The following is a 24,975-nucleotide window of genomic DNA, read 5'->3' on the forward strand; positions in this document are numbered from 1 at the left end:
CTCAGTAAAGTTGTTTTAAAACCTATTTTCTTTTTCTGGTATTTTCTGAAGATCCTTCCTATCACTATTTTCTACCATTCTTACCAAGACTGATGTTTTATTACAAACTACTATTTTTTTAAATAATCAACTTAGAAACTTAAAGTCATCTGTGTCCTATATATGAGGATGTGTGCCATTGTAATAATGGGTCCTCCATGCTGTTTGCTAATTTATATACAGTCAGTACAAGATGAAAGACCAACATAAAATGTCTTTGAAAAAACTTTTAGAAATGTACCTCTTCAGCTGCACTTAACTACTTTCAGAAGCTGTCACCCTCAAATCCTTTTTAGAATGATACAAGGGTTATGTAACAGATTTTTAAACTTTCAAACAGTTGAAAGTAAGTGTCTCAAACAGAGTAAGGTCTCTGAAATAAATTTCTCTCATGTTACATCTGTTAGGAAATGAAGGTCATGAAGACAAAACCTCATTTTAATTTGTCATCCACTGGGCTCCTCTAAGTACTGGTTACTTTGATTTTTGCTCTAAGTATCTTATAACTTATTTTGTAGAACTACATTAATCTTGATGGAAAAACTTAAGCAAAACCCCAAAGTACTCAATAATTTTAGATGAGTATACTCATCTAAATGTCTCAGCTGATCACAAGGGAAAGAAGATCTTAAAGAGACAAGGTGGCATGCCTTAGTTTCTTCTGGGAAAATGATACACTGTAGCAAAAGGAAGTTGAAAGTATGTGAATGTAACCATGCTTATGAAGGGCAGAGATGAAAGATATTATAAAATAATCTATAAATCTAGATTTTTAAGTACTTAAGCTCTTAAAATTATCATTCAAATCTATAGTTCTTTTAGTTGAACTGACATTATACAGTTCAAAACTCTTTTAAAGGTGGTAACATTCAGAAAATCAAGAAACCCCGAAGCTAACATCAACATGTCAAAAATAAAAACAAATACTGACAGAAGCCAAGAGATTTGTAATCCTTTCATTTCATTAAGACTCCCAAACACTAATTTAAATAGTAGGCAACCTAAGGGGGAATCCTGAGCTTCTGTGGTGAGGATTTTTTCATTTCCCCACCTGAAATATTCCAAATGACTGTGTCCTTCTGGACATACAGGATGGCAACTTTGTTTAAATCTCCCACCTGTCTACTATGATAAAGAAGAAACATGGCTTAAGACTATGACCATGCTATTAATTGTACTGAGGTCAACAATCAACTGGTTTGGGACTACTGGTCTATTATAGATATGATTATTCTAACAAAGTAAGATACAGTTGGCTAAAAAACTAAATTTAAAATATTCTCACATGAAAAATCTGTGAGCTGAAAGACAATGAAAAGTGATCTGTGGCTGGTCCAACTTCTTCATTTAGACAATTAATGTATGAGCATCTGTACACAGACTATGTGGGAGAAAAGGACAAGATGATAATCATGTTTCATAGAGTAATGCATGTTCCATTAACATTAAATTGCCTCTCAATGAGTTTCATCAAGAGTATACCTTGATTTGACAGATTAGTTAATATTTACTGTCATTATTTTATATAGTAGATGACAATATGCTCTTGTATATTATTTACAAAACTGGAATACAAGTTACAAAATTGGTTAGAAAATATGGTTTAAAATATAGTTAAATGGGAACAACTGGAAAATATAATAGATATAAAAAATCCATGCAAGTAGCCATCTTTGACATGTAATTAATACAATTAATCATTAGAAATAAGGGTTTAGGGGTAGGAAATTTCTGACTTTAGATTGATTTAATCTAAAGTAGAGGCCAGGGAGTTCCCTGGCAGTCCAGTGGTTAGGACTCTGTGCTTTCATTGCTGAGGGCCCAGGTTCAATGCCTTGTCATGGAACTAAGATTCTACAAGCTGCATGGTGTGCCCCCTCCCCCCAAGAAAAAGTAGAGGCCAAAAAATTGAACAGTACTAAGTCAGTGAATTTATTTACACTTTTTAAAAAATTTAAGTGTACATTTTATTTATTTATTTATTTATTTATTTAGCTGCACCACACAGCTTATGGGATCTTAGTTCCCTGACCAGGGATTGAACCCAGGCCCTCGGCAGTGAAAGCAAGAGTCCTAACCACTGGACTGCCAGGGAATTCCCTAGTCTTTTTATAAATACCAACTTTACTGAGATATAATTTTCACAGCATAAAATTCACTCATTAACACATACAATTAAATGATTCTCAGTATATTCACAGAGTGTACAAGCATCATCACAATCAAACTTTAGGACATTTTATGAACCATCCCCTCAAATCCCACATACATTAGTAGTCACTTCCCATTTCCCCCAACCCTACTGCCCAGTTCTAGGAAACCACTAATACAGTTTCTGCTCTACGATTTGCCTCTGAATATTTCATATAAAGTAACAATGAGTGGTCTTCTGTGACTGGCTTCTTTCACTTAGCATAATATTTTCAAGGTTCATCCATGTTACAGCACATGTCAAGTATGTTATTCCTTCATATGGCTAAAAAATGTTCCATTTTGTTTATCTATTCGTTAGTGGATGGATGTTTGGGTTATTTCCACTTTTTGACTGTTATGAATAATACTGCAATGAACATCCATGTACAACTTTTTATATGGATGTATGTTTTCATTTCTCCTGAATATATACCTAGGAGTAGAACTGCTAGGTCCAATGGTGACACCATGTATAATATGTTGAGGAACTGCCACACTGTTTTCCAAAGCAGCTACACCTTGTTATGGTATTTCTTTCCGATTACAGCCAGCCTAATAGGTGTGAAGTGGTGTCTCACTGTGGTTTTGATTTGCATTTTCCTGATGGCTAATGAGTTGAGGAACTTTTCAGGTGCTCACTGGCCATTTGTATATCTTCTTTGGAAAAATGTCTATTGAGATGCTTCGCCCATTTTTGAACTGAGATATTTGTCTATTATAGATCTGTAAGAGTTCTTTATGTATTTTAAATACAAATCCCTTACCAGATAAATGATTGGCAAATGTTTTCTCCCATTTTGTAGGTTATCTTTTCACTTTTTGATAGTTTCCTTGAGCACAAAAGTTTAAAATTTTGCTAAAAATCAAGAAAGCTTTGCCTTGCTCAAGGTGATTAACTCCTATATTTCTTCTAAGGTTTTATGGTGCTAGCTCTTTTAATTAGGTCTTTGATCCATTTTGAGTTAATTTTTGTGTTTGTGTGAAGTAGCGGTTCAACTTCATTCCTTAAATATGGATATCCAGCTGCCTAACACCATTTGTTGAAAAGACTTTTTTCCTGAGTTGTCTTGGCACTCCTGTGAAAAGTCACATTTATTTTACTATAAATGTGAGGGTTTATTTCTAGACTCTCAATTCTATTCCACTGTTCTATATATCTTTCCTTATGCCAGAACTATACTTTACTGTTGCTTTTGTAGTAAGTTATGAAATTGAAAGTGTGAGTCCTCCTACTTTGTTCTTTTTCAAGACTGTTGAAGCTACTCTGGGTCATTTGTATTTCCATATGAACTTTAGGATTAGCTTGTCCACTTGGGCGAAAATCCTACCTAGGATTTTGGTAAAGACTGGATTGAATCTACAGGTCAATTTGGGGAATACTGAATTTTTAACAATATTAAGTCATCTGATCCATGAACAGGGCAAATCTTTCCATCTATTTAGGTCTTCTTTAATTTTTTCAATAATGTTTTGTGGTCTTCATAATATAAGGTTTGTGCTTCTTTTGTTAAATTTATTCCTAGGTATTTAATCCTTTTTGATGCTGTTATAAACAAAACTATTTCCTTAACTTTGTCTTCATATTCTTCATTTCTAGTGTATAAAAAATACTGGGTTGGCCAAAAAGTGCCTTCAGTTTTTAAGTAAAAATAAAAGACAAATTTTTCACTTTTACCATGAACTCTACTGAACATATGCACCCTTTTGTTCCACTACCTTCTGCCATTTTTCAAGCAACTCCGTAAGTCCATCTTCCCAAAACTTTTTATCTTTTCGAGCAAAGAATTGTTCCAGGTGCCTTTTATAGCTTCCAGGGAACAGAAATTTTTTCCATTAAGTGAATTTTGTAAAGACCAAAATAAATGGAAATCCGAAGGTGCAATGTCTGGTGAATATGGCGGATGAATCAGAACTTCTCACCCAAGCCGTAACAGTTGTTGCCTGGTCATCAAAGAAATGTGCAGTCTTGGGTTATCCCGATGGAAGAGTATGCGTTTTCTGTTGACTAATTTCCAGATGCTTTTCATCGAATGCTGCTTTCAGTTGGTCTAATTGGGAGCAGTACTTGTTGGAATTAATCGTTTGGTTGTCCAAAAGGAGATCATAATAGAGGACTCCCTTCCAATCCCACCATATATACAACATCACATTCTTTGGATGAAGACCAGCCTTTGGTGTGGTTGGTGGTGGTTCATTTCACTTGCCCCACAATCTCTTCCGTTCCATATTATTGTACAGTATCCACTTTTCATCACCATCACAATTTGTTTTAAAAACGGACTGTTTTCATTACATTTAAGTAGAGAATCACATGTGGAAATAGGTTCAAGAAGTCTTTTTTTCCTTAACTTATGTGGAACCCAAACATCAAAGTGATTCACATAACCAAGCTGGTGCAAATGATTTTCAACACTTGATTTGAATATTTTCAGTATGTCGGCTATTACCCATGTGGTATAACGTTGACTGTTCTAAATTAATGTCTCAGTTTGATTGCTATCAACTTCAACTGGTCTACCCTACCATGGAGCATTGTCCAGCGAGAAATCTCCAGCACAAAACTTCACAAACCACTTCTGATGTGTTCGATCAGTCACAGCACCTTCTCCATACACTGCACAAATCATTTTTTGGGTTTCAGTTGCATTTTTACCTTTCTTGACATGCAGCATAAAATGCTGAAAATGTTGTTTTTCTTCCATCTTTAATATTAAAATGACTACACAAAATTTCACCAATTTTGATAAATCTTTTTTAAAATGCACGCTGATATGCCAGCTGTCACATACAATCTAACAAAATTGTTCTGAATGACGTTAAAGCTGACTAAGTGCTACTAGAGCCTCTTACAGAAAAAACTGAATGAACCTTTTGGCCAATACAATACAACTGACTTTTTGTATACTGATCTTATATACTGCAGTCTCAATTTATTAGTCCTAATAGGTTTCTAGTGGATTCCTTATGATTTTTCTCTATGTAAGATAACGGCATCTTCAAACAGAGAAAGTTTTAATTCTCCCTTTTGAATCTGGATGCTTTTTATTTATTTTTCCTGCCCAGCTGTCCAGGTAGAATCTCTAATACATTATTGAACGCAAGTGGCAAGGTTGAACAATAGTTAGGAACAAGGTTGTCTTGTTCCTGATCTTAGGGGGAAAGCATTCAGTCTTCCACCATTAAAAGTGATGTTAACTGTGGGTTGCACTAAGAGATACTGGTTATCAAGGCAAAACTGGCCTCAGAGAATGATTAGTTAGGAAGTGCTCCCCCTATTCTACTTTTTGGAAGAATTTGTGAAGAACTGGTATTAATTTTTCTTTAAATGTTTAGTAAAATTCACCAGTGAAGTCACTGGAGCCTGGGCTTTTCTTTGTGGGAAGTTTTTTTACTAATTGTGTCTCTTTACTTATTATTGGTCTATTTGGATTTTGTAGGTCTTCTCGACATAGTTTCAACAGTTGGTGTCTTTGTAGGACTTTTGTCCATTTCATCTAAGTTATCTAATTTGTTGGCATACAGCTGTTCATAGCATCCCCCTATAATCTTTTTTATTCCTGTAAGGGCAGCAGTAATGTCCTCCCTTTCATTCCTGATTTTAATAAGTTGAGTCTTCTCCCCTTTTTTCTTGATCAGTTTAGTTAACAGTTTGTCAACTTTGCTTTTCAAAGAATCAACTTAAAGTTTCATTGATTCTCTATATTGTTTTTCAATTCTCTTTCTTCTTTATAATAAATGTGTTTCACCTACAAATTTCCCTCTAAGTACTGTGGCAGCCCATAAGTTGTGGCATCTTGTGTTTCTGCTTTCATTCACCTCACAGTATTTTCTAATGCCCTTGGTGATTTTTGTCTTTGATCCACTGGTTATTTATGAGTGTGTTAATTTCTACATATTTCTGAATTTCCCAAATTTCTGTTATTAATTTCCAATTTCATTCCACTGTGGCTGGAGGACATACTTTACTTGATTTCAGTCCTTTTAAACTAATTAAAGCCTGTTTTGTGGCCAAGCATAAGGTCTATAATAAAGAATATTCCATGAACAATTGAGAAGAATATATATTTTTCTATTGTTAGGTGGAGCGTTCTGTGAATGTCTACTAGGTCTGTTTATTTAGACTATTCGAATATTTTACTGTCTTGTTGATCTTTATCCTATTTGTTCTATTCATTATTGAAAGTTGGTTATTGAAGTCTCAAACTATTACTATTGACTTGTCTCTTTGGTCAGTTTTTGCTTCATGTATTTTGGGGCTCTGTTGTTACATGCAAATACGTATTTTATTGTCATAAAATCTCTCCTTTTGTCTCTAGAAATATAATTTTTAAAAGATGGCATAGAATTTAACAGAAGAAAATTTATATAGAGGTAGATGAGAAGTTTGTTCACAAAAGATTGAGGAAACATTCCTTTCACTGTGATCTAGAACTCTTAAAAGTCTTTAACTAAGGAAGGTGTTTTCTAATTCAAAAATTTCTCCTCTGCTCTAATCTTCAAATTACTTTAATTGCCTTTCTTCTCATCTTAGAATATCTGGAAGTTTTACTCCTGTTTTAGTCTTCGCTGCATAACCCCCATTCCTATTCCTGGCATATTTACTAGTAGGTTGGTAAACTAGTTCTAAATTTTAAAAAACTTCAGTATAGTTACATCACAATATTTGATCTAGACCTAATCTTTAATAATGGCCCTAATGGTAAGAACATTACAATGACCACTCCCAAGAACAGAGTATTATTTTTCCCTCTTCCAACAGTTGATCAATCTAGGACTAAGACCCTGTTTCTGAGAGATGACTAAAATACCTTAATCCCAGACTACAATCAAGTAGTTCCAGATTTAAAGACTATGCTCTGTTCACTTTACCGGATTATACTCAATGCTTCTGACTAACTTATTTCTAGAGCTTAGCCATAAAAAGATACTTTCCACCTATGATGATTTTCAAGAGTTAATTTCCATCAACATTAAGAAAGGAATTCTGTTCTTTAATTGAAATATAGTTGATTTACAATGTTGTGTTAATTACTGCTGTACAGCAAAGTGATTCAGTTATACATATATATACATTCTTTTTCATATTCTTTTCCATTATGGTTTAATCACAGGATACTGAATATGGTTCCCTGTGCTATACAGTAGGACCTTGTTGTTTATCCATTCTATATATACCAGTTTGCATCTGCTAATCTCAAACTCCCAATCCATCCCTCTCCCACCCCACCTCGCCCTTGGCAACCACCAGTCTATTCTCTGTGGATGATTCTGAAGAAAGAAAGTTGCTTATTTGCAACTTAAAAAAAGTTTTAGGAATCCATGCCAGCTTTTTCTTAGGATATGTTAAAAGAAAGCACTGACCATGAATCACAAGTTTCTGTCACAACCTCCCTGCCCACCCCTGCCCCATACATAGATTCCACACATAAGTGATACCATGCAGTATTTGTCTTTGGTTTACTTCTCTTAGCATAATGCCCTCCAGGTTCATCCATGTTGTTGTAAAACAAAGGTTCCCAATCAACAATTAAGAATTCCATCTAATGAGTGAGCCCTTATAAACAGAGCAACAATTAACTGATATATGAAATAAACTGATATATGTAATAAACCACCTTGCTCCTGAGTCTATAAACAATTGTGCTGTGAAATCAGTGATTTCAGTAATTTTCCTTTAATAACACTGATTATATACTTTGCAACACCAGTTTATCAAGTGGAGAGAGAAAAGAACATTAACAGAGAGAAATACACTCTAAAGAAACATTCAAGTTCCATTACAATGTTTCCTCCCTAAGAAGTACTTTTTCAGTACTAGAAACTGATTCTACCAAATACTGCTGAAATAAGAGGCCAATGTCTAAAATTTAGAGTAAGTCTTTGTCAGATGAGCTGTCAGATTATTTAACGTCAGAATGTATATTTTACCTACATGTCTTTTCTTAGAAGAAAAATTTCGCTTTCCAGCTTAAAAAAATTTTAACTATTCCATTAATTATTCTTGTTATATAGTTAGTTATTATGTAACTTTAGAAAGTGTATTTTACCAAACTGAGGGGGAAAATTTTACTACTTACCCTTTTCTTTATTGCCATTGGTATTATGCAAGAAGTCTCCATCAGAACGTGTTGTAGGAAAGTCATCTTCATCATCTTCTACCACTAAGTAAAATATATTTAAAGATATCAGGATGAAAGCATATAGAAATTAACCAGTTTATTCTTATGTTCAACGGAGTAAATATACTCTGGATTCTGTGAGTACATGGTTTTATTCATCTTTGTATTTTCAGTGCTTATCAATGTATGCCCAATAAATATGCTGTGGAATGTCTTTAAATACATTCTTATAAAAACTGTACCCATTCTCATTTGTGTAAGGGATGATACTGAGATACGATTTATTCTGTCCTTTAAGCCTTCCTATCTCTTCCTCCTGACCTTGGGGAGATTTCATAGTTCTACCAGAGGCCTACAAAGACCGAAGAGGACAGTAATGGTACATGCAGAAGATACTTTATCTTGCCTCTAGGATATGCAGGGAAAATATAATGACTTATAGATGTGATATCAATTTTAATTCATCCCAATGTGTCTGTGCCTGGACATCCATTTTAACCTACCTAATTCCAGAAAATACAGAATCCCCTGTGTTCTTCCACATACCTCTTTCTTCTACGTACTATCCCTTTTTCTACTGCCTAACATACTTAATCCTCTGCACTATGTATTCCACTTCTTAGTGCAAATTTCTAAACCTCAGCCCCCAACCTTATTCTCTGTTTCTGAATGGCTTCTTTAGTTTATTATCATTTGAGGAACTCCCTTTCTACCGAATAAATCTTCACTTTAAACTAATGTCTTACTCCTTGCCTATCTCTCTTTACATCAGGAGTAATTTGGCTCTATGAGGAACATTTCATCTATTTTTAACTCTCTCTCCAATGGATGCAAAGCCCACTACTACTCCTTACTCCCTCCCGTGACTAAATGGTAGTAATTACTATGGAAAATACCTTTATTCTGTACTACAATTTTCTAATTACTGGGCTATTTCATTTTTTTCATCACCTGAAAATTTTGCACTCATCTATAACAACTTTTTCAAATCATAAGCTGCTATTATCTACTAACATCTACTATTTTATAACCAGCTAACTGCTAACAGTATCCAACTGACATTTTTCTTTTCCACATCCATCATTCCTACAGACTTCAGTATCCATATTGAAGCCTCTGCAAACGCCTTAGTTCCAAGATTAATCAAATTCCCAGATTCTGTGGATCTCTGTCTTTTCATCAATTAATTTGCAAATATGGTCAATTCTAAGAAATTAACTACTACAGTGCTGCTCTGATTTTAAATCATTACTGATTTTAAATCATCAGACAACATCCTGACCTTGACTCATTACTAATCTGATTAACTGCTCTTAAATACTGAAATGTCTGCATTTCACTTGTCTCCTCAGTATCTACCTTGGTTTCCTAAAGATTCACTTTCATATCTCTAACCATCCAATAGCCTAGTACTACCAAACAGGGATTTTCAGCCTTCTTTTTCTAGTAAATACTCAAAATATAAGACTGATGAAAACAAGAGCTGCTCTGGCTAAAAGAGTGGCCCTCCCCCTTTCCTTCCCAACCAAGCACTCCTTGTCCATCATTGAGGCACCTTTAAGGGATGCCTGACATGATTTAAAAACACTGTCCTAATACAAATCTCCCATCCCAATCAGACTGGTCTCCCTTACCAGCCCTCAAATCTATTATGCTAAATTCCATCTCTGGATCTTGCACATTTCTGCTTTCATTATCCCAGCAATAATCCAAATCAACCACATTAATAATAGCAACTATTATTGATTTTTTGCTATTAAGCACAGGGCTAATATACATATTCTGATTTAAATCTCACAATCATATGTGCTGGATACAACACCCATGTTACAGAGGAAAGAGATGTGCAGAAATGTTAAGTAATCTACTTCAAGTCATCAAACTAATAATGAATAGAAGAGCAAGATTAGAACCTTTATGTTTAATATGGTATATATGTCTTGTTTTAAAATATATGTTTAGGTCAGAGATAATGTCTTCTACTTCTGTAATCCTAGAGTATCTGGACCTAAATGGTTAATTAAATCTTACTGAAGTGTGGGGTGTGTGTGTGTGTATGTGTGTGGTTAAGTCTCCTTACTAGCAATTACGATAAAACTTTTTAAATGAAAACATTGAACACCTAAAATGAGAGCTTGCTATTATCATTTCAATGACACACTTAATGAAGAACAGTGATTCTTCTTAAAAATTTTTTAAGTCACAGATAATTTAGTCTTGATAATTTAGTGAAAGTACATCTATAGAGATCCTTAGGTCAGCAATTCCAGTCTATAGTCGAAGTAGGAAACTATGGTCCATGTTCTTATTTCACCTTTACCCAGCATGTACTCTTAAAAACATTTCTTAAAATAGCCATTTATAGGGAAATCAGTTGTTATATACTGAATTGTGCCACAACCAAATTCATATGTTGAAGTCCTAACCTTCCTGTACTCCAAAATGTGACTGGACTTGGAGATAGGTCTTTACAGAGGTAATCAAATTAAAATGAGGTCATGAGGATGGGCCCTACTTCAATATGACCAGTGTCCTTATAAGAGGAGGAAATTTGGACACAGACACTTACAGAAGGCAGATGATGTGAAGACACAGGGAGAAGATGATCATCTACAAACCAAGGAGAGAGGCTTAGAACAGATCCTTCCCTCATGGCCCTCAGAAGAAACCAAACTTGCCAAAACCTTGATCTCACATTTTTAGCCTCCAAAACTGTGAGGAAATACACTTCCGTTGTTTAAGCCACACAGTCTGTAGAGTACTTTGGCGATGGCATCCCTAACAACTAATACATTAGTCTATGACTGCTGCTATATAATAAAACATGAATAATGTTTAAAAATATTTTTCAAATCTTCTACACAACATGGTTATTATTACATCCCAACTTCCACTCCTTCCACTATCACTTTTGTCTTTAAAATGCTATATATTATTGACGTGAATCATTTAAAAATAAACAAGGAATCCAAACCTGTATACATCCTGTTTTAGTTTAAAGGGCTATTTGCAAGCAAATGAAAGCTGATGTGTAATGTCTAATTTGACAAAAAAAAAGTATACATACTTTTTTAAATTAATGAGAAATAGAAGTTCAACTGTCTTTATTTTTAGAGAAATAAATATTAAATGTTAAAGAACCAAAAACTTAAAAGTGCATCAAATATAAAGAACTTCAAGGATACTTCAGGTAAAATTAAGTGCTTTAAGAGGAATATGGGCTTCCGCTTCAGGCAAAGATGGAATAACAGGGAGAGAATTTATACTCTAGCATGAAACTAAAAAATCAGACAAAATATATGAAACAATGGTTTTCAAGATACTGGATATTAGGCAACAAAGGACAATGATCCCTAAGGGCCGGGGAACAAATGATGTGAGTGCTGTGAATGCTCCAGCTTACTGCCATGGGAGAGTTTCCAAGCTGTAGAGTAATGAGGAACCCAGGAGGAGCCTGGTAGACTCTCTGAGGTGAAGAAATGGAGCTGAGAATCCAGAGAGACAAAGGACAGTAGAGTTCACAAGGCAGAGTACTTGGGAGGAGACAACTGTACAGAGAGAGAACTCTGGAGATGGGCAGAAGGTCCCCCTGAGTATTTCGCAGAGTACTGACAGCACATACAAGTTGAGGAACTACAGAGGTCATAGAAAGAACCATCTGAGAGGATTCCACCAGGGAAGAGTACCCAAAGCCTATGTGGGGCAGGGAAAAGCACCTGTTCCTATAACACAGACCTGGAATAATTCACAGGGAATTGGCTAGAGAATGCGAAACTGCCTTGGCACAGTCTTAGGGAGAAATGGAAATACATTATTCTAAGGTTCTTAAACAATACAGGAGGTGGGTATATTACTTGAAGGGAGACTGTAATAACTTAAATGTGCATACTATAAACCCTAAAGTAGCCATATAATAACAAAGAGTATAACTAAAAAGCCAACAAAGGAGATAGAAAACGGAATTATAAAAAATACTCAATCCAAAAGAAGGCAGAAGAAGGGAACAAAGAACAGAGAAGACAAAAAGAATATGTAAGAAGGGGTGCGCTCACGTCCTTCTACTCCACCATCTTGCCAGCAAGTCAACAAAAAGAATATGAATTCAGATCAAAGACATTTAATAAGACCAAGAAACGAAACCATGTTAGGCAACTTAGTTATACTGGGTATGAACTCAGAATGATTTAGTAATACTGTTATGAGTAGTTCATTTTTGCCCATTGTAACAAACTAAGAGAAAAACTAAAGAACAGATATTGACAACACCAGTAATATTTAGCAGTAACAAATGAAAAGTAACTTCAAAATTCACATTATAACTAAAGATCATCTCTCTTAAAAAAAAAAACTCACTAAAATTACTTTTACATGTGTATGTAATTCCATTATTGACTTCTTCTATGAGAAAAAGGCCAGAGGAAGGGAGGGTGACAAAGGGAAGGAGAGAAAAAGAGGTAAAGAGGGAGAGGAAGAGGAAGAGCAAGGGATGAAAAGATCGACTGATTCCAGATCTGGAGGATTTAACATAAACATATGCTTGTCTCTAAGACTTGTCATAGGGTACATTTATTAGACATAATCATGTGAAATGCCCCATATTATCAAGATGATATTATATTTTTTAATGGAATAAAGAGTTCAAAAACCATTTTAAAATCTTCAATGATATCTGGTATGGGTGATCAGATTAATTAGGATGTTATTCAAGTAGACAAGTTATGTGGACACTGAAATCTGTTACATTAGAGGTGTACAGCAAAAGTGACTATAATTACCTTCCTCACTTAAAGACATTACCCTTAAGATCAAGAGGCTTTAAATAGTGGTAATAGCCTAATTAACCTTTATCCCTTTGAAGTTCATCCTTGGAGACAGCATCAGCACAGGCATCAAAGTACTTCTGTAGAGTATCGACTTGTCTGCATAGGATATCTCTAAAGGTTTCCATTTCAGCCAATTTCTCACGTAAACTGTGGCCCTTCTGCAAAACACAAAACGGGGAGATGTAATCCAAGTTAACAAAACTAGAATTTGTTTATTCTTAGTCCCATGGTATTTCACCACCTTTTAAGGTCTGTATCTTACTATTGAGGGCATGGAGTAGGGAGAGTTGTCAAGTTCAATGTATTATTTCCAGGGACAGACTTGAAACTCAGTAATTAATGGCTTGATAGTGATAAGCCTGAAGGAAATGAGAGCAAGCCTGACAACTTGCCACTACAACATTTAATATTTTCACATTAAACACTGTGATGATAAATTGTGAAAGACTTTAAAATGGGCAAAAATATTACTGGGTGTCCTTTGAAAGGAATAGTAAGTATCATCCATGATACTTACTGGGTGCCTGATCATATAGAAGTCTTTGATTTCATTGCATTTGAGCTATTTTACAACTTTTTAAGTCATAGAAAACTGAGAGTAATGTAAATGATTCTTGTCCATAGAAAAGCAAATGAACTTTGTCCAGTGGAGGTACACTGGTTACTAATGTGTGACTATTGATTAGTTTTGCATATATTAGCAAAATCATTTCAGCATTCCTCACATTCTTCTTTGAACTACATTTTTTCTTTAACATCTTATTTCATTAATGAATGAAACAAAATCTCTGACGTGTGTTCATTTTATTTTTATGAGTCATGATTTTACCTCTTAAAAAACTATTCTGTAACAACTTCAAATAATTTACATTGTAGGAAAATTCTTTCAAAAAACTTATTCTATCAAATAAGTTCTGTTCACAACATTCAGTACTAAAGCATTCATAACCACAAACCTTGAATGAAGACGTGGATGTTGCAGAATAGCCACTTGCTCCAGACACCAGTGACACCATTGAGCCATGTCGACGCAAGCTGGATTCAGATCCATATCCAGACTCAGTCTAAAAAGGAAAGTAAACTACATGAAAAAAATTAAGTAAAAAATACTTAATCATCACAAGAAAAAAACTTTTTAACTACGTGAGGTTATGGATGTTAACTAAACTTACTATGGTAATCCTTTCACAATATATACATATATCCAATAATTATGCTGTAAACCTTAAACTAATACAATGTTATATATCAATTATATCTCAATAAAACTGGAAAAATACTTAAGAGAAAACAAAAGTTTCCCTATAAATTAATAAGGTTACTGCAAAAAAATTTTTTGTTAAGGTTACCGTAACAATAATTAGTAGTTTGAGTTCATTCAAGAAATATAGGCAATCCGCTGGCATAAGCAATGCTTTCAATTCCTAACTGCCACTTCATTTAGAAATTTACTGAATACCAACTACATGCTGGGCTAGTTGGCTAAAAGAGTTTAATAATAGGAAAACTACCTACAGAAGGTAAATTCATAGAGACAGAAAGTGGAACAGTGGTTATCAGGGGGCTAGAAAGAGGGGAGAATGAGGAGTTAGAATTTACTAGGTACAGAGCTGGAGTTGGAGAAGATGAAAAAGTTCTGGAGATGGATGGTGATGGTGGTGATGGTTGAACAACAATGTGAATATACTTAATGTCACAGAATGAAATGACAGATCGTCATGCATATTTTACCACAATAAAAAATTTTGGTAGAACAAGGACCAAAAAAAAAAGAGGAAAACTTCTTTATAGATGAATTATTTACCCTGACACAGCTCAAATACCACTGTCTCAATGAAGCCTTTCCTATTATTCCAGATAGTCTGTCTCTGTATTCTCAACCATTCTTAACATATCATGATTATGGCATTTGCCACTCAATTTTAATAGTTTACATTTTGTAACTACTAGTGGACTTGTACCTTCTGTAAGAAGACTGTATTTCTTCCATTTTTGTAGCCACCTTGACAGTTCATGGCACAAAGAAAATCCCCAGTTTTGCCAGTCTATTCTGTAATCACATCATAGAAGATAACTGAACTCTTTTTGGGGTTTAGTTAGACTCAGAACTGTGATCTAATTTTGATGGAGTTGGCAATCTTTAAAGTATCAATTTTGCATCCCATCCTCCTTAGGAAAATGCAGTACTAAAAACATGGACAAAAGAATTAAACATTTGAAAAAAACAACTTCCAAGTACCTAAAACCTGCTCAAGTACTTTGGGATCTCTGATTTCTTCCTACTGTTATTCTTTTACAAGTACTGTGCATAATTTTAATCCTAGACACTAAACTTAAGAGGTAAAATAATATCTAATCATTTTTGGCATCACACCTAGTGCAGCTTCTTAAAAATTCAAGCTTCCAGTACATACCGGTCGCTAAAGATTCAAAGATTGTCATACTTTAATAATGCCTGTTCATAAAATACTCTACCTATAAACGGTACTGCAATATATTCCTAACTCTTAATTTACTAACAAATTACATATAAACTCATGACTAGATGGAATCAAAGGTACAATAAATTGAACCTCAATAAATTAGCTAAAGAAAAATAGGTAAGCTTGTTTCAGTATCACAGAATCCCACAAAAAGAAAATTCTAATTACAGAAATCATGCAATTCATAAAAAAAAATAAGACTTCTTATCAAATAATGTCCTGGAACAAAGGTACTGAGCTAGGTTCCTTAACTAAAATGGCTCTAGTTTCTCTTTCTCGTTTGACAATAATGCTAACTTTCTAAGTATAGTGTTTCTACATTTTAATTGTTGTACTGGTTTGGTAAAGTTTTTCGTTAGATTTAAATATAGAAGATTGGAATTAAAAATAAGAAAAATCTGGGCTTCCCTGGTGGCACAGTGGTTGAGAGTCCGCCTGCCGATGCAGGGGACACGGGTTCGTGCCCCGGTCCGGGAAGATGCCGCGGAGCGGCTAGGCCCGTGGGCCATGGCCGCTGAGCCTACGCGTCCAGAGCCTGTGCTCCGCAGCAGGAGAGGCCACAACAGTGAGAGGCCCGCGTACCACAAAAATAAATAAATAAAAATAAGAAAAATCTACCTGTGATGGACCAAAAATATAAGGTACGTACTTCAGCAATCACTTATCTCAGACACCTATATGTCATTCATTTCTCAACATAAATTAATCTGAACCGTCCATTTAAGTACAAAACTACCCCATAATTTACAATCAAAATTTTATTTAAAAACAAATTTTGGATATTTATTTGAAAAATATTTAAAACCAAACAATTTCAAATCCAAATCCAAATGAATCTACCCTCTCCATTTACTTGCTTTATATCAATGAGTCCTAAACGGAGTAAGTCAAAATTTTAAAATCTTGAAACAAAATATAAACACTACAAAGCTTTACTAAATGTTTTTTGACTATGAAACATACTTCTTACATCCTTGCCTGTTTTTTCAGGTTCCACGATTTCAAAACAGTAATATCTCCTTACAACAAAGACATGATAGAACAAAACACTCTACTATAGCAATACTGTTGCTATACATTTTAAGTAATGGATAGTAAATGAATGTTGAGGCTAAGAGTTTAGAGTAATTGTATTTCTACCTTTAATAAAGTTTCACTTAAATAAACTGCATTATAAATTATATACATCATTCCAAGGAAAAAGAAAATAAAGTATATTCATGAAGACCAATTCCATTTTATTCAATTTAAATAATGGGGATTCATTTGTCACTCTATGTCAGTACCTGCACTGGGATAACTTTTAAAATAAATAATTTAAGTGTTTAACAAACACACACATGCACATACAAATGAATTCTCACTGTTTAAAAACCGGTCATTCTGGAAATGTCTATAATTGTGCCAATGATGCTATCATTGCATAAAAGATTCCTGATGGTACTACCACAATATTTAGAGTAATTTTATGATACAGCCACAAAATGGAGCTATCTAAAATCATTTCAGGGAGTTGCAGAATAAAACTTTTAAAGCTGTTTCACTACTTCAAAGAAATAGCTATAAACTGTATAATTAAGCTTGACTGCCTTTCGTAGTCACATGACATGGCTCTGATTTAGTACTGGATTTCTCTCAAAAATCCAATCTATCATTAAGATATCAGTATTTTAGAAACACTTCGTCACAGGGGCTAAAATGATTCTAAAAGATAAGTTATAAAACTATTCTGAAAAGCAGCAATGTTGTTGACATCTATTTGGCTTTCCAAGATGTCTACTTTAAGGCAACAATACTCATTCTGAATTTAACAAGGTCTGCTTTTCGAAGGTGGGGGTGAGGGAAATTTCCAAGGATGGAAATGGGAAGAATTACTTTATGGTCACAACTGATATACACTGTTAAATGTTCCTCAAAGTCTTGACATGCCTTTAAAATCTCATTGGTATGATTTTAGGGATAATACTTTAAAGGCATGCTGGCTTTTTCTTAACCCTATTCTTCCATAAGAAAAAAGTAGAGCTTACTTACAAGCTCTAATCACCAATACAGTATTTTTGAAAATACCAGTTTCCATCTAAAATTAATAATGTGGAATTCAAATACAGTTACTATAGGAATATTTCCTTTCAACATATACGCTTTAAGGTCCCTCACACAAATTGCTTTGCAAAAAAAACCCTTCTTTCCCAAATTTGTGTGTTTGTAAGCAGTATTCCTCAACATGTTTTGCATGAACATACAATGACATTTTGGTTCAATGAAACACTTATTGAACATGTCCCGTATAGAACAAGGCTGAGTTCTTTTAAATATTACAGTAATGAGGCCACACCTCTGTTATAACATTCCTCCTTATTTTGGGGGTGGGGAGTGTAATCTTTTGGCCACTAGAGGGGGTCAGTAGCACTTTCCAAGCAGTATACTTGGAAAGCTGACACAAAGGTTACTATTGGTCAAAGTACAATAGTAACCTTCAGACTAAATCCCTTGCATGTATGTACCTGTACTTTCTGTATCTTGATTTTCTGAGAACACCTAAAATCTTGATAAATTAAGTCATATAGTTCAAAGTTATGAATTTAATAAAGGACCAGAAATGCCTAAGAACTGATTTGAAAACTCCCTTAAAGTCACAGCTAAATTTTATAGTTTGGCTTATTCATGCAGGAGATAAAACATATATTTTCATTTTGCACAGTTTGTTCATCAGCCTATCTATACTCCAAAAAACAGTGGTATAAAATAAAGGAAATAGGTTGGCTTATTATTTTTTTTCATAGCACCTGCCTTTTGAAAAACTTATTCATTTTCCTAATAACACTCTCCAGCAAGAAGCACAGCAAAATAACTGAGAAAGAAATTAACTTCCTCATGGTGTCAAAAATTACCTATTTTGTGGCATAGTCTCCCTATTGTTTCTTCCCATTTTAATTATGGGAAGAGAGAAAATAGAAGATTAAATGTTAACATTAGAACAATGGAGCATTTTCCAGAAACTGAAATTCTGAAACCCATAATAAAACCAAATGCATTTTAACATTAGAACAATGGAGCATTTTCCAGAAACTGAAACTCTGAAACCCATAATAAAACCAAATGCGCTTGCTATGTTGCCAGCACCCACACATCTACTTTCAATATTAATATTTTAAAGCAAACCACATGAGAAGACACTATAGCCAGGAGAACAATTTAATCAATAAAATTATGGTTTACAGTATCATAATAAGTTACAATGGCAACAATTTTATTTATGATTGTAGGTAAACATATATTATTTGCTATAATAAAATTTGGCATGACAATTTCACGTTTATAAATATTAAAATCTCATCTATTTAGCCTTTCAAATACGTATGGATCCCCCGATAGCCTCTGAAATATAAAGAACACAATGATAACAGAGAGAAGACCTGCTCGACTGTCACTGTCACCACTATACAACTAGACAAGTCAGTCATTACTTTCCTGGACTTAATTTTTTTTTAATTAATTAATTTAGTTTGGCTACGCTGGGTCTTTGTTGCGGCACCCGGGCTTCTCTAGTTGCGGTGTGCAGGCTTAGTTGAGGTATGTGGGATCTTAGTTCCCCGACCAGGGATCGATCCCGGGCCCCCTGCATTGGGAGCACAGAGTCTTAACCACTGGACCACCAGGGAAGTCCCCTGGACTTAATTTTCTTATCTTTAAAATGATATGGCTAGTCTAGAATTATAATTCTCTATACTAAACCTAAATACCAAAACTTAGGCTAAAAATGTATACATCCAGTGGAGGCCAAATATAAGAAAGTCGTTTGTTGAACCAGCTGGGAAGATTAAAACGTAACACAATTGGACTTCCCTGGTGGCACAGTGGTTAAGAATCTGTCTGCCAATGCAAGGGACACAGTTTCGAACCCTAGTCCAGGAAGATCCCACATGCCACGGAGCAACTAAGCCCACGCGCCACAACTACTGTGCCTGCACTCTAGAGCCTGCGAGCCACAACTACTGAGCCCGCATGCCATAATTACAAAAGCTCGTGTACCTAGAGCCTGTGCTCTGCAACAAGAGAAGCCACCGCAACGAGAAGCCCATGCATTGCAACGAAGAGTAGCCCCTGCTCGCTGCAACTAGAGAAGAGCCTGCACAGCAATGAAGACCCAATGCAGCCAATAAATAAATAAATAAATTTTTATTTAAAAAAACACTATTTATTCAGAAGAGCAACACTAATAATGTATCAGATGAGGAAAGGTTCAACCTACAATGTTTTCCAGAAATTGCAGTACCTCATGAATCAAAGAAATTTTAAAATATATTTAAGAAAATGGTATTATAAAAGATTTTATCCATTTCTAACTGCTTAGAACCCAGCAGCAATACAGTTAACTTCACTGAGTAGAACATTTGCTTACCCTCAAGATACTTTTCTCAAATCATACTGGAATGTTTCCTAGTCATTCTTGTATCATAATTTAAAAACCAGTAACAAATAAAATACTTCCTTTGAAGGTCATTTATGGACCTTAGTTGCGGACCTTACTTGGTTATTCATTTTGCATTTTCTTCTAATAAGCATGAGATAAGCTTTCCTTTACAGAAATATCTAAATAAGCAATGTTGTAGTGATATGAGGCTGGAAGGGTTAACCAAGGCCTTATTGCACACCCTAGTTAAGTGTTAAAAGAATGCTAGGGGGGTAAAAGAAAATAAGACACTGCCTATGGAAATCCAAAGTACTAAAAAAATGCCCAAATACAAGATGATACTGTAGAAGTAGAGAGTTAACAATAGCTGCCTCTACTCTCCTTGATTTCAGAGCTTCCTCTTTCTTACAGTTTTAATTTAGGGTTTTGAACTCCATGACACATTGTTTTACCTATAGGAGAAATTAAAGTAGACTTAACAGGAAGCTATGAGTACAGCCTCTGCACCAAAAGCTTTTTAAGAACCCAATCCGTGATACAAAAGATACAAAGTTAGTTACATAAACTAACTTTGACACTCTGAAACTCAGTCTTATCTTTTAAACCCTCCCCCTTAAGTCCAATTGTCATTTCTTAATGACATTAAAATGGAGGTAATGGGCTTCCCTGGTGGCGCAGTGGTTGAGAGTCCGCCTGCCGATGCAGGGGACGCAGGTTCGTGCCCCGGTCCGGGAGGATCCCACATGCCGCGGAGCGGCTGGGCCCGTGACCCATGGCCGCTGAGCCTGCGCGTCCGGAGCCTGTGTTCCGCAACAGGAGAGGCCACAGCAGTGAGCACTGAGTTACTTTGCGTACCACAAAAAAACCAACCAACCAACCAACCAAACAAAAACAAAATGGAGGTAAGAAATAACTAGATAAATCAAATGAGGCTGTATAAAGGAAGACTGCTAAGCAATTTTTCCACCCTAGGTTTAGAAGGTGAATACTAAAGGATAAGGGAGATCTTTCTTGTTTTGCTCTGAGAAGAGGGCTGATGAAAGAGTTGAGCAATTTTACATGGATATTTTATATATAAATTTCAGAGAGCCACCCTGGATAAATTATAACACCAAATACCAATAGTAAAAGCTAATACTTAGGATACTTACTTTGTGCCAGGCATGATGCTAGTGCTTTAAGTGCATTATCTCACTTAATCCTTTCAATAGTCTAAGTAAAATGGGCACTAATATTATACCCATTTATAGGTGATTTTACATAATGAGTCATGCAAATGATAAGTAAGGGAGCCAGGATTTAATTCCAGATTCAAGGGCCCATGATGTTAATCATTACTATGTTGCTTCAACATCCAGAGACTTTGCTTCTACTTCTCTCAAATCTGTCCCTTTCTCTATTTTCCCAATGCCATTTTCTAGTTATGGTCACCTAGTGTCTCATTTGGATAAATCCTTCAGATTTCTAACTACTTTTAGTCTTGTTCCTTTTGAAATCCTTTCTAGTGTAGCCAGAGTGGTCCTTTAAAAACAGACATCTGATTCTTCACTTTCTGTTTTAAATCCTATTTGGCTCCATATTTTCCTTGGATCAAGTCCATACACTGCTTATAGGTCCCTGTTAGAGGTAGAAGTACAATTAAACTAAACTACTATCAGCCTCCATATTCACTTATTATCCATTATTTAAAATGTGTTGTATCAGTACTGTTGTAATGAAGTCTTTTGTTCTAGCATCTGTTTGTTGTAAGGAAATATGTCTTGAAATAGTAGAACTTGAAGAAATAGACAAAGTTATAAGAAATGTGCTTTATAGTGAAGAAATCTTTAATAATATTTTGTAATATTTATATTACATCATAAGTGCTTAATAAGTGTTAGCTACCATTCCTTCTTCACCTTCCCACAAAGGCAGGATATTCCTTTATATCTCTACTCCAGAAACACTTATACAGAGGAAAATAAATGTAAAAAGAAGTTAGCAGGAGATGTAACAAAATACCAACACTGCTCATTAACTTTCTTAATTTATGATTTGTCCTAGAGAAAAGGGCCAATGTAAATGTATTTTCTTTTAGAAGGAAGTTTCATAGGCACAAAATAAAAAGGTCATAATCCCATTCTTTTTATCTAATTGCAAAGAGACGACAGTGGCAAAACAATTAATATTACTTTTTGAGGCTCCCTTAAATGTCCCAATAAGAGAAAAAACAGATTTAATATGTAAAAGTAGTACTCGCAGGATTGCTGAAACGTTAAGATGGTATTTGGCTAGGGGACTTGAACCATTAATTCTTTCCTGCAAGGATCCTAAAAGAAATAGATGCACATAAAACAATGGTCAGTAAATGAACATTCTTAATTATTCTGGGGCTTTGGTCCCAAACTTAAATTTTCTATAATTCCTTTCTTAGGGGGTAAGGGAGGAACGGAGATCTATATCAAACATGAAAAGATACCCATAACTTACTGTTGAGTGAAGGAAAAGCTACAAAGCAGTATGGTATCGTTTATGTAAAACTCTAAGGCATACATGTAAAGAAATATTTGGAAGGAATCTTTACCAAGGATGAACAGTGGTCATTTCTATGTGGCCTAAATTTTCACTTTCTTTTTAATAGTTTTCAGTATTGTCTATATTGTTTGAATTTTATTACAGTAATCATATATCACCTCTACAAAAATAAAAACAAAAAAATAAAGTCACAGAATACATGTTTAATCTATCTCACTTAGAAAGGGCTAAAAAATTAATAATGCCGGTAAAGATGCAGTGAAAGGAAGATCTGCACATTCTGCAGATGGAATGTAGATCAGCACAATCTTTCTAGAAAATAATCTGGCAACATATATCAAAAATGCTTGTATCCTTAAGCCTAGCAATTCTACTTCTGATAATCTATTATGAGAACACAGTTAAACTACAGGAAAATATGTAGGAAAGCATTAAATACTAAATGCAAAAAAAAAAAAAATTGGAACAATCTAAAGGTCTTATAATAAGCAAATGAGTACCAAAATGATAATACAATGAAATATTAATAAAGCTGTGTTATATGGACAAAATGATGTTAGATTTTTTAAAAAACAGGATATAAACTTGTTATTTCCATAATATTTTAGGGGTAAAATGTACAGAGAATAAGAAGGAAATACACCAAAATGAAGAAAAATTGTCTTGGTTATAAGACTGATGGTAGTTTTGTATTTTTTTTCCTTATAATTAACAAAAATTACTTTTAAAAACCAGTGCAAAAACCAATGAAATCTAATCAATAAAACTACTTGCAGGAATGGTTTTAAAAGACTTGCTAAGAATTTTTAGATCTAACTGTATGGGGAAGATTCTTCTTTTAAGGAGGCAGACTGATGATTTATTTTTTAGTATTCAACTACGCATCCATGAGAAAAAGCTGAAATTAACTAGAAAGGGGGGGGTGTATTACAAAAAATTGAGGTTGCTGTTCTTGGAATGTTACCACTCACTGATCAATGTTCTCATAATCCATTCAATTTCATTTTTATGCAAAATGGGAATAACACTTGCAGTGAAAGACTTCCAGGAGGATTAAATGATAACAGTGCCTAATTACTCATCTATCCCTGTATAGTTCAAAGGGGTGCTACTGAAGAGAACTAGGCTAGGGTATGAACAGTGATACAAGCATTCTTGCCAATGATCCTGTCTTGTCTGTCAAGAATGTGAACTTGCTATATGACTAAAAAATGACAGAATTTTTTTCAGTATAACATTTTAACCTGTAGAACATTCATTTACTTTGCTACCTATTCTTACGATTCTTAACCCAATGCTGTCTTTCATACCTCAATACCAAACCAGCCCAGAATATTTACCAGGCAATAAAGACAACAGAAGCAAAATCATTTTTAAGCTATTAGCTAAAAAGATGTGTTTGGTGAAAAAGAGCAGTTTTGTGTTCCTTGATATTTTTAAGAAACATTTTCTCCCAGCTAATGTCCAATATACTCAGCAAGTAAAATTAGAAAATAGTTTCCACTGCTGTCAATATGCGTAAGCCATGCCACCCACCATTACTTTTCCACATCAGATATAGAAAAAGCAGAATCCCATCTGTCCTGGTGACTGTCAGAAATCTTCCCTCCTGATTAAATAAAAATTCAAATACAATACTGAAACACCGTTTAAAAAAAAAAAAAGGACTTCTATAGCACACAGCCTCATTTTCTTTAATATTTTCTATAGTAACAATATGGAACAGTTATTCAACTCTAGATTAACTGTCTTTTTTTAAAATTTCTTATCTAAAGAAACATTCTGCAAGCAAATTACAGACTAATAAAAGAGAAATCAGCTGAACATCTAGTAATATTTACCTAAATTGTTAGTAGCAAATATGTGGTAAGCATTACAAAAACTTGCAAGTTTGGTAAAATCTATACAAAATTATAGAATACCTTTTCAGAACATTTTATTTGTATAACTGCCAATCCCACTCTATCCTTTAAGTACAAGTAAATATACAATTCATTATAATTGGACCTAGGGTGGCCAATAGTAACCTGGAGTAAAAAGGCAATCGGGTTTTCTCAAGACATTTACTTTAGGAAATGCCAAGAGATCAGGGCAGATAGCGGCAGGAATTGAAGCCGAAAAGAAGCCGAAAGTAGGAAAAGGTCATGACAAAGCAAGGAAAAACAAACTAAGTAGGACGGGAGAGCAAAACACAGATAAACAGGAGCCATGAAAGAGAGAAGAAATAACAGAATGAAACTAAGCTACATTAACTGTAGGTGGGGGCAGGTGATTGAGTAACTGAGTTTTGTTAACAATAAAAGCACTCAGAAACAAGTGTACAGTTCCAGCTTTCTTTGCAGGTAAGGCATTATAAATTTTCTTGGTTCCTGGCAATATTCCCATTTTTC

The 24,975-nt window shown here is 34.6% G+C and overlaps 1 protein-coding gene across 4 annotated transcripts in view; it reads right to left on the bottom strand.

Annotated features, from left to right (window-relative positions):
* CERT1 (ceramide transporter 1) overlaps positions 1–24,975 on the bottom strand; it is a 129,086-nt gene that overhangs the window by 58,172 nt on the left and 45,939 nt on the right. For 3 of the 4 annotated variants that reach the window (XM_033852949.2, XM_033852947.2, XM_033852948.2), the window contains 3 exons: positions 14,131–14,238; positions 13,194–13,332; positions 8,310–8,393 (listed from right to left, as the gene is read on the bottom strand). In XM_033852949.2, the coding sequence (XP_033708840.1) occupies positions 8,310–8,393; positions 13,194–13,332; positions 14,131–14,238 (331 nt within the window). Of the gene's footprint in view, positions 1–8,309; positions 8,394–13,193; positions 13,333–14,130; positions 14,239–15,135; positions 15,225–24,975 lie in introns of all 4 variants that reach the window. The other variant, XM_073802223.1, reaches the window with a different exon arrangement.

The sequence above is a fragment of the Tursiops truncatus genome, chromosome 3, assembly GCF_011762595.2.
Source record: "Tursiops truncatus isolate mTurTru1 chromosome 3, mTurTru1.mat.Y, whole genome shotgun sequence".
Lineage (NCBI taxonomy): Eukaryota > Metazoa > Chordata > Mammalia > Artiodactyla > Delphinidae > Tursiops > Tursiops truncatus.